General features: G+C 48.8%; 2 protein-coding genes across 2 annotated transcripts; one reads left to right on the top strand and one right to left on the bottom strand.

Moving 5' to 3' along the window:
* Positions 1-1,370: 1,370 nt before the first annotated feature.
* Positions 1,371-8,536, bottom strand: BC939DRAFT_507349 (uncharacterized protein; the record flags this gene model as incomplete). The annotated part of the gene is made up of 11 exons (XM_051560876.1): positions 1,371-1,399; positions 1,482-1,689; positions 1,795-1,880; positions 2,006-2,071; positions 3,538-3,903; positions 4,010-4,664; positions 4,747-5,406; positions 5,497-5,823; positions 5,907-6,628; positions 6,738-7,481; positions 7,747-8,536. The coding sequence occupies 11 exons, from the start codon at positions 8,534-8,536 to the stop codon at positions 1,371-1,373; spliced, it is 4,653 nt and encodes a 1,550-aa protein (XP_051407625.1).
* A 1,822-nt stretch (positions 8,537-10,358) lies between these two features.
* BC939DRAFT_328227 (uncharacterized protein) lies at positions 10,359-10,997 on the top strand. The gene is made up of 3 exons (XM_051551569.1): positions 10,359-10,506; positions 10,596-10,662; positions 10,756-10,997. Exons 2-3 carry the CDS (start codon positions 10,617-10,619, stop codon positions 10,962-10,964), a joined length of 255 nt encoding a protein of 84 aa, XP_051407624.1. The 5' UTR covers positions 10,359-10,506; positions 10,596-10,616; the 3' UTR covers positions 10,965-10,997.
* The last annotated feature ends 102 nt before the right edge of the window (positions 10,998-11,099 follow it).

Below are 11,099 nucleotides of genomic sequence, written 5' to 3'. Positions count from 1 at the left end.
AAAAAAGAAAAAAAGAAAAGAAAAAAAGAAAAGAAAAAAAGAAAAAAGAACAAGAACAAGAAAAATACAATTCCCCACCCCCCAAAAAATAAGAAGGTCAAAAGCCGAACTTTTTTTCCCTTGTGGTTTTTTCTGGGGTACCATGGTTTGCAACCTGCCCGCGGTGTACCCTGCACAGCCTTTACTTTCCCAAGTAGGACTGACTGATGGCAAGCCAACCACTTTCCTTTGTATGAATCGCTTCGAACCCCTTACCTTAGAATCAACAAAAGTCAATGTGAAAATAAAATAAAGAGTGGAGATTGAACTAAACGAAGAAAATGTGCAATAGCAAGAAAAGCCTTTGTCAGCAGCATAGTGGGGTTGCACTTGATGCTCGCACTGCATTGAAGGGACATATTGATCAACACTTATATATGGCCCGCGTGGTGCACAGCCTCAATGGTAATGCATTGGTCTTACAATCAAAGCGCCTGTGCAACATTCTCATCTATTCGCGATAAAAGAGCTCCATACAAGGTCACAAGAAGAATAAGAACTCGTCCCTGGCCGCATTGCTCTCTTACTATTATGGAGAGAGTGAAGACAGCGTGGGATTAACATCTTTGGAAGAGGATTCACATCACACATCACGATACTCTCAGCACATGTGCATGTCCATTCTCAAGGTTTGACTCAAAAGCCTGGCCAGGAGAGACGAGAACCCCGTCATCCACAAAGGTTGCCATTGTCCTACTCCCAGCTTCATTCTTGCCGCAGAATCGTACGTACCTTTGAAGTGGTCGGAGCCATGCAGTGAGGCCATGGCTATGGAAGGAGACTTTGCGAAATAAGATCATTATTTATGCAGACCTTGAAATAAATGTTCATGTCAATGAATGAAGATGTGTGTGACACAACGGAGATCAGCAGCCTTGCTTGTTTTAGCAAATTGCAGCCCGTTTCCGTAGCTCGTTACTGTTTCAATGACTTTCTTATACCGTTTCGGGGACGTACGGTAAACCTGGCCCATACAACAGCACTACAAACTAGCTCCTCAGACACGCCTTCCTGCATGTGCCCTGTTCAAGGCGTTTTCTATCCATGCGTCTCGATGTCCGCAGTTACTGCTGGTATTAATAAACACGCTCTCATTGAGGTCTTTTGTAATTTTTGCGTCATATTTATACTCTTTAAACCCATACGCGTAGGTAAACTCAACAGGAGATTATATATCATAAAAAATGAATGTATTATAGAGCTGAAAGAGAGAACGGAAAGGCTATGAAGGTAGCGGCGAAGATAGAATCCAGCTAGATGACAAAAAAATGGCTCTGTTCAATTCAGCTACATATTTCGGACGACATCAGATATGTTGATATGACCATCACTTAGATGTACTGGGACATCCAGAGGAAACCTAGTGATACATAAAGGCGGAATCAGTTAGTATAATCGAGATAAGATAAATGATAATTCGCGCTCAAGCGAAGCAAGCATACCATCGCCGTATCCCTGCTTCATGACGACCGAGCACATAACGACTTCAATGGGGCGCATGTCCTTCAGTGGGACCTTGCCCTTGCCAGTGGTCTGAATCAATCCGAGTTGAGAGCGGAGCTCCTCCTCAGAGACTGCGCCAGGGGCATCGATCTTGTTTCCAAGAATCGAAAACGGGATGCGCTCCAACTGCTGAATGGCGAGGAGGGCCTATATTTCAGCAAGTTAGCATCAAGAAGCCAGGGTTAGTTTCCAGTATTACATCGACTTTGGCGCGTAAACAAACAGTTTTTGAAGAGGCAAAATAGTCCTTACATCCAACTCAGCTTTAGACTCTGCGAAGTGCGCTTGATCCTGGGTATCGATCAAAAAGACAATGCCGTTGGCCTCGGCAAAGTAATCTTTGCAAATACGACGAGTTACGGAAATAGGAACAAGGTTGAAGAATGTCAGACTCGTATTGCCAAAGAAAGATCATCCGCAAGATGAAAGCTGTTATGCTGGAGATATGATCGATCTACTTTACCTTGTTGATGTCCACCTAAGTCGAACGTCGTGAACTTGACGTTGGCGATTGAGAGCTCCTCAGAGGCTGGAATAGAACAACAAAAGTGTTAATTATGGCCCATTAAACCGTTTGCCAACAATTCAGGAGACAGCCATTCAAGGGCTGCAGACCTATGGCAGTCGGTTGGTGCTCAGACGTTCCCCTGACGCGAATGAGATCTCGAGATAAGTGAAAACATGAGGTTGTCTTGCAGTTGCCCACCGTATTTGGTAAAAACTGGCTTGTGCTATACGCCTCCTTTGAGTCGCTATTAAGTGCAGACTATCTGACCAACGCTTGATAGCCAGCCAAGGCGCATTTATATTTATTCTTGCGAAACTTCATTCCTTCCTTGACATGATGAACAGCTCTATTCCCAAGGCATCTTCAGATCGCCAGCGGACATAGAGGCTGTCTGGAGCATATGGGGGTCAGCTTTAGCTCTGCCTTTTTCTTTCCGTTTTCATCGTCTTATCTTCGCTTTGTTATTCGTCTTTCCTTTGCACACAATTGTCTTTAAGGCTCATCGACGATAGCAAGCAAGAGAGCAAACACGTAAACAATCACGTCAAAGCAATGTAAGTGACGACGTCCCCACTATTTCCTTCTCGATCTTTACGCCTATCCACTTTATTTCTCGCACACCACTCCACTTCGCACATACATTTCAACCACACACACGCACGCACACATATATACGCGCACACACATGCATTCTGAAAGGGTAGCAACGGCAGACCACGTCCACGCTCGTGCACCCTGGGCAATGACAAGGCCACGCCATGTTAGCTTAGAGTCTGACCACGCCGCGGCTACACGGCAGACAAGTACCCGGAAAGTGGGTGACGTAAGGGACTTTGTGCGGAAAAAAAAAAAAATCCGCTATCGTTTTGTTGTAGACGACGTTGGCGAGGAGAGGACGTCAAAGCTTTGTTGTAAACGGCATTGGGGCTCTTGATGACAAACACCCCCACAACTGAAATGTCGGCGCTTTGTTTTAGACAGCGCTGCGTTTCGAAGACAATGGCGTTTTGTTTTAGACAACGCTACATTTTCAACCACGACGGGCCATTTGCTCAACGTTCTTGTGTAGTGACAAGCAGCGCTGGCGTCCTCTGGTTCCGAGAGCAAGATAGCTCGGTTAGATCTAGTCTATCTGACCCAGCTGCCAATCAAAAAAAAAAAAAGCTAATACGATTAGTGATTATATCTGGATGATTTTAACAGCGCAAGGGCAAAGTGGCGCCGACAACGTGACATCAGCAGTATCAAGGCGCCGTCTTATTAACTGTGCCAAGGAAGTAGCTTAAATTCTCATATCTTTGTTGAGCTTGCTGTACTTTACATACTACATGGCAGCAGAAAATCCCATTTTGTCAGAGGAGGTTTATTAAGGACAATAGATAAAAATGAGGGAGCAGATGTATGAAACATGATGGAATGCTTGAGATGGAATAGGTAAACGAATTAAAGATATATAAAGTCATCCGTCTCTCAAGCTTGCATGGCACTCGGATCCATGCCTGTTTCTACAGGTGCAGGTGCCCCTGCAATTTGCTGCTGTTGTTGTTGGTCGTGCTGTTGTTGTTGGATAAGCTCCTGCTGATCACTGTTCTCCAAGGGCATGATTCGTCCATCATCCGTATGGAAGATCTGGTCAAAGTCCGACATCAGTAGCGCAAACACGCCTGCAGGAATGCCCAGTGTCGGTGAAAACACGATCCCGACGTTCCGTGCAGTCATCTTGTTCACGTCCGCATTATCGACAATCTCGATAAGATGCGCAGTCAGCGCGCGCAAGAGTGTGTAATTGGCCTCAGGAAGGGTGGCCACCAGGCGCGTCAGTTCGTCCACACGATCCGCTCGATTTGCCAATTCTAATGTACAAGACACAAATAAAAATGAAAATTTTAGTGAACCACGTCCACTCCTCACTGTCCGCTGTTCTGTGCAGATTTACTTGGCGAATCAGAAAGAACATACCAATGACCTGAAGAAAGTCCTTGTGCAGTTCCCGTGTCAGCACAGACGAAGGCAAGTCTCGAAGGAACAGCTTCAGCAATCCAGCGACGGCATGAATGTCATAATATTCATCTTCCTGTAATAGAGGCACATCGCCTTCCTGGTTAAAGCGTTCCTTGAGACTCTTGATCATAGCAGCTGATCCATTCAGACGATAGATGCCCTCCTCGAATTTGGCCTTGTGCGCGTTCAAGTACTCAATGCAACGGTAAACCACCGCTGGGAGTTCGTGTCCTTGCTGTACCTGTGCTTGCTCAATCGCCTGTTCAAGACTGACTCCAAAGACCTGGCGGGCCGGCGCTAGAGGGGCTGGAGAACCTGCTCCTGCAGCTTGGGCCAGCGATGGCATGTTTGAGTTACTGTTATTATTGGTACCTCCACCGCTATTACCCTTGCGGAGAAAATTTCCCAGTCTTGATGAATCTTGTGGTAGTGGTGGAGACCCTGAAGATTGTTGAGCGCCTTGCTGACCGACGGCGGAAGGTACCTGTGGGGGCTCTTCTTTCACTGCCTTCTTCGGCCAGAATGTCATCCTCGACTTTTGCTTCTTCTCTGCTGTGTCGGTCGCCAGCAATGGCGACGCTACCTGGCTATCTGGCGAGGGACGATAATTTGTCTAAAATGTGACAGAAAGGAAGTTAATCATCTGTCATGCAACATGCTACATTATCAAAGTATGATATAAACTCGTAAATTACATCTTCTTGTGGGAGAGATTGAGAAGATGGGTTCCTCGGGAGTTGTGGCGGAGGGTTATTGCCTTTTCCGCTGGGCGAGTATGGGCCCTCATTCGATTGTCGTTCTGCAGAATGCCATTCGTCCAGGTTGGCGACCTGCATCGTCGGCGACTGGGGCATGCCTCCGCTTCGGCCTTGACTGAGCAATTGGGGATTTGACTGAGACGTGGGGATCGAGCGCTGCTGCCTCTCGTATGCCTCTTGGTTCAGCAACAATTTTTCGTTGCCCTTCACAGATTGCAGGTCTTTGATGGGTGTGGCGCCCAGCTTCTGGATTTCTGGTATCTTCCGACTAGACTTCTCTCGTTCACTTGCCTCAGGGGTTTCCGCGGGGTCCTTGCCCACATAGAGCATTAATGCGTCAATCCAGCCGTCTCGTTCCTGATCAGTCTCTGCGCAGAGGACATGGCGGATAACGCTGTTAGGATTCTTCTTGGCATCCATCACGGTCTGTCCCTTTTTAGGCTCCAAAATGAGGAAAGCGTGTCTATAAGAGTTGGGATCCACCACACCATCCTTATTGGCGTCTCCAGAACCATCCTGAGACTTGTCCTGTGATTGCTGGCGACCGATCTGGGCATTGATTAAAGCAATAGATCCCAGGTGATGGCCATCCTTCTGCTCGTACAAAGAGATATGCGCGAATTGAGTTAGCTTGTCGAGTATGACTTCCATGACGATTGGAACATCTGAAAAAACAGGTCCGCTTACACTATCAAAATACTCCAAGACGGGTCCGCGGAGCATAAAGTACCGGGTCTTCCATCCACCAAAGTTTTTGCCACGCTTGGTAAGGTAGCCCTCCTTCCAGCCAGGACCCTTGCCCTCATGTCGCTTTTCGCGCTCAACCACATTGGTGCTGAGGAACTCGCAAAGATCACGTGTGTCCTTGATGCGGAGAGATGTTAGTTGCTGCAAATACTGCTCGAGCGCCACCTTGCGTGCGTCCACCTTGGACGGCGCATGGGTGCTGAAAAGACTCTTGTCGGGCAGCTTTGGCAGCGAGTTAACAATGTTTCTCGTTTGAGTGATCCGAAGCTGTGATGGCAGAAGAAAAAAGGTGAATTTCAGGTCTACTTGCACTCTCAGCAAATACAATGCTTAAGGCTGGCGTCGCATACCTTGGAGTCCAAGTTTACAAAATCAGCGTATTGTTTCTCCACTCGCCAAAGCTCGTCCTCTTCTTTGTGCGGAAACATCTTGTCTTCATCCTCCCCTTGAACTTCTTGGCCGAGGGATATTAAGAAGGTCAGCTGCTCTCGCCCTTTGTCGTTCGTACTGATACTGCTGCCTACGACAAGAACCGATACAAACTCCAGACTGTCTGCAAACATGCTGAATGCCTGTTGGTGAATTGTTGGTACAGAACGAGAGTGACTCGTTGGTGATGGCACATTTGTGAGGGTGTTCGTTAGGGATGAATTGGCTGATGGTGTGGGTGAAGCTACACGACCTCGGCTGATATCGCTGTTCTGCGATGGATCGGTATACTGCTGAGAGTCGTATCGTTTGGGAGGAATGGGTGCCCCATGTCCGCTGGTCGAATCATCGTCATCTCGCTCACGGGATGTCGTCCGTATGGTAATCTTTGGATAATCATCGAATGTTTGCAGCGTGGACTCACGCTTTTTGCTTCGCAGGTCAGATGGGAGCGAAAGCTGACTGCTGTTGTTCTCCATGGTATCCGCAAGCGAGCTGTGCTCATAGCCGTCGGTGGACACGCGACCGAAGTCAATGCTATCACTGGTTGGCGCTTGTGGTTCATGGATGTTGATGGGAGCAGAAACATTGGAGCGATTGACTCCTCCATGCACAGGATTCATGACCACTCTTCCGCTATGACCTATTCGCAATCGCATAATAGAAATGGGTTAGATGTTTTTGCTCGCCAGCAAACATGTGCAAAGCACACCCGTACTTGCACGCACGCATCATTCACGACTATCTCATACCTTGCAGCTGTCCCAAGAGCTGGCTCTGGATCTCAATCTGGTTCTGAATGGTCTCCATGGCAACAGCCTGGCCCAATGCAGCTGCGTGACCTTGTGAATCGCCTCCAATGCTAATAGGAGCGGAAACATTTCTGCGATTGGGGTTGCCCAATTTGCTCATGTATACTCTAAACTTTTCGGCATCTTGGTCAATGATGGCAGCAATCGGGGAAGCGGGGGTTGATGATGTGTTCATGCCCATTGAAAGAACTGGGCTGCTTGAGTCCTGTGCTCCCTGTGCCTGAGAGATCATTGCTGTTGGAATGGTCGGGATCTGCGCTGAGATTGTTTTGCGAGTAGCTGTAGAATAGTAAGGGGATTTGGGTGGCTGCGCTGGGTCATAATCGGCTGACGGTTCGTATGTATTGGTCGAGCGCATCGAGATCTTGGAGGCCGACATAACTTGCGAGTCCTGCTCCTGCAATCCTGGCTGCATGGCCCCTTGTGAAAGAGGCGAGGGCTGTTCCGCGGCGTACTTGGCGGCTGGACCCTTTCTGCGCTGTCCCTGCGATGCTTGATAGGTTTCATCCTCGTTGTCCGATGCTGGAGGCGAGGAGGCGTTGTCACCAACATCTCTGCGCTCTCTTCTGGGTGATCGGGGCGGCGGAAGTGGCATGTTCGATGCAAGGGGCCCAAGGGACAAATTGCCTGAAATATTTCGAGCAGTGGTTGGGCTCCCCGAAACCGTTGGAGATGGAATTTGCCCTATTGTACGACGGACATGTAAGAAAATCAACAGATTAGATAATCATACTAATACCCTGCTAGGGTCTATTGGCGTGTCCCCTGTCGGCTTAGTTCGGCCCGTTTCTTCTCCTCATTTTTCTCTTTCTTTGAACGACTTTGTGCGATACCGCTCAGACCAGCCAGCCTTTACAACGCCTTCTGGCCGGTGGATTAGCCATTTCCAGGGCAATGAGGGCCACGAACATGTGTTGTGGTACAGACAAATATTGTACATGAACCTTACCTGTCTGAGATGGCACAGAATTAGAACGCGCAGGGATTGCGCGCCCATCTCGCTCGAGAGTAACAGTGGGTGAAGTTGAGGGTGCTTGCTGCTGGACACGACTGCCAACAGTGGCGACCTGGATTTCAGGGTCAAAACTCGACTGAGATCCCACCTCGTCCTCCTGCGAGATGGAAGGACTACCCTCTTCCGTCTGACTATCCTTTCCATCGTCGTAGTTGGAGTCGCCGTCACAATTCGAAGAAGGTGACAATGGAACGGCTGGTGTCTGCTGGGTCGCTTTGGATGTGTGCACATCTTGTCCGGACTTTTGGTAATGAAGAGAGGGCTGCTCCTGCTGAGACGGACGCGAGTCTGCGGCTGACGCTGATGAGGAAGAGGACACCGAGGCCAGCTTGGTGTCCTTGCCTTCATTGGCATCTGTCGTGGGCTCTGAAGCAGCAGATGATGTGGAGTCGTTTTCATGCGCCTTTTTTCCCAGAGCGCGTTTTGATTGCTGCTGGTGGTCATTGACCTGGGCAAGAGTCGTGAGGTGAATTCCGTTGTTCTTGAAATTTTCGTTTTCGGCGGCGAGGTGTCGAAGAAGATCGCGTTCGGCGGTGACTTTGGCGATATCCTTTTGCAGATTCTGGATGATGATACGCTGCTTCTCGATAATCTTCCAGAGCTGGTCGTTCTGGGACCGCAGAGAGTTGCGCTCCGTCGTGACCTGCTGAAACGCAGCCTCAGCGCTTTGGTCTGGCGTCTGTCCTTGGGACAGCGAGTGGTCCGACCGTGTACTTTGAGACATCAGGGCGGAAGCGGAGGCGGACCGCTAAAAGGAGGGGAAACTGGATATGGAGAATGATGGATAGGAAAAATCAGTGTCAAGAACGGCTACGTAACCAGAGGAGAAAGAACAATTGGTGAGGATGGAGGGAAGTGCACACTAGGGACAGGTGCGACAGAAGAGGAAGAGGAAGACAGTAAGCAGGGTAACAGCACCGCCGTGAAGTATGCTATCACGTTTCTAAGAATTAGACAACCACAAACAGACTCAAGGCAGACGAATGAGCACTGGCTCCGTCTCTTCCCTCATGAGCCCTCGGACGGGCATGATTGACATCAAGGAGACACCCCAAGAGTGATTGCAGCCAAGTGAGATTGAAAGATGAGGAGAGATAGAGAGGATGAATATAGAACCGTCGAGTTGAAGTCGCAGATTGTATCTCCAACCTGACGATCTGCTGTCGATGCTGATGAGCTGTCCTTTGTTGCAAGCCGTACCTGATGACAGTAGGGTGAGAGATGGTGGAGCTGGAGAGGAAAACTAGCAGAGTGGAGGATGTTCGATTGCTAGACAGCTGCAGGTGTTCGAAGCACTTGCTAGTGGTATGCGTATTGTCTGAAGATGATGATGTGCGGCGCGGATGATGTGTAGATGAGAGCGGTGGCGGTAGTGGTGATGGCGGCGATGGCGGGATAATAAGAGACGTCAAGGGAAGGAAGGGAAAAGGAGGATGAAGGCGGTGTGGAGGAGGATAAGAGGGAAGAGAGGGGAAGAGAATGAGAGATGTGGGAGAAACGATGATGATGAACAGCAGTGAGCACTGTTCTCCGTTCTGTTCTGTTCGCGATAATAATAATATAGTTTTATATTTCAATTGAAAAGATGCTATCCGTGGGTCATTCAACTCGAGCTGCCCGTTTCGACGCTTTATTGGGCGGCAACTGTTTCTCTATAATTTACAAACCAGCCTCATTCTTCGCGACAGCTGGATGTATTCCGCGGAAAAGTATGGGCCAATTGACATCTATCCATTGCTTGCTGGAGGAGAGGGACAGCTCCAGTTTTTTCCAACCTGCCGATGCAGCTAGCTCTGCTCATTGTTCATATTGCTCGCGCCATCTTTTTGTGCCTGAAAGGCTCTCGCTCCTCCCCATACTTTGAAGACATCTTTTTAAGTGTTCTCCCCACATTTCCTTTCCTTTTTTTTTTCTTTTTGGTGGCGTGTCTTATTTCACAGAACCAGAGGCCATGTGACTGCCATCCAGAAACCGCGCAAGTGCCCCAGACGCACCCTTTGTCATTCATTCCGCTCCTTCTCCCTCGCTCCTTCTGCTCGTCGAACCATCCTTTGCGCCGCAGTACACCAGCAATACATCTACTACTTTGAACCACAGCAGTTGACTAGCAACCGTTCTCAAGCTGTAAAAAAAGTCGCCATCTCTCAGCATGCAAGACGCGACGAACGATGTCCCCCTGACGCAAGAGGAAAGAGAGCGAGTAAGGATATGCATTAAACCGGAATGTTGGAGCCCTTGACCAAACATGCCTGAAATCGATACAACCCTCAATTCCAGAGGCCTAACGCTGCATAATGATCCTTCTAGATCCGTCTGAAACGTCTGGAAAAACTACAGGGCGCCTATGACACTCAACAGACACAGGAGGCCCAGAAGCCAACAGCTTCGACGGCCGCCTCGACTTCGTCCCCTAAACCTACTTCGAACTCGTCCTCCACTCCGCCTGTTGCTGCACCGCGTCCGGAAACGCCAGTGAAACTTATAAATATCACCAAGGCGGCACCAGCCTCGCCAAACGTACGTAACATCGGGTGAATTGACGGTGAACACCCGATTCACCTCCATTTTGAAGTACTGAACACACCACTCCTTGTTCCATTTTAGGCCGCGAGCTCCTCCACACCCAAGCAGCCAGCATTGACATTTGAAGCATGGCAGAATGAGGCACTTTCCCGCATTCTTCTTGTCTCCTTGGTATGTAGCATATCTGTCATCACCCTCTGATGAAGCTTTCGCATTGGATCCATAGGCGACTAACCGCGCCTTTCCTTCACGCTTCGTAGAACGAGAACGCACCTGCTCCCATGCTTTTCTTATCCAGTCTTGCACAAGAGTTAAAGGAAGAGAAAGGTACTTGTGTAGCTTCAAGACATTGGAGCTGTAAATGCTTAAAAATCTGCGCGTGAATGCTAACTACAGTGTTCGCCGAAACAATGCAATTAGAACCATTGGCTATTAGCCAAGCGTCTTTAGATCGTGTACTCGTTGAGCGCATGTCGGTCGATCCGAACGAAGAATCCAACGCGCATCTCTTGGGACGCGGACAACTCCAATTTTCTCTGTTCGACTATCTGCTAGATTGCTGGAAGCGCTTGGAAACCGTCAAGCTGCAGACATCGCGAGCAAAAGTATGTATATCGTGTCACATTTAACCTTGTTGTGTGCATTGTAAACATCGCTCCCAGCGCTTATCAGATGCGCCGCTGTTTAACGCGAAGCAATTTTTATTAATAGACCCTTCCCGCTAATGTCATTGAAGAGCGAGTCCGATCACTGAACGCTTCAAA

Source organism: Gamsiella multidivaricata (genome assembly GCF_025024155.1).
Source record: "Gamsiella multidivaricata strain RSA 2152 chromosome Unknown BC939scaffold_91, whole genome shotgun sequence".
Lineage (NCBI taxonomy): Eukaryota > Fungi > Mortierellomycota > Mortierellomycetes > Mortierellales > Mortierellaceae > Gamsiella > Gamsiella multidivaricata.
This window is presented reverse-complemented; position numbering and strand designations above follow the sequence as displayed.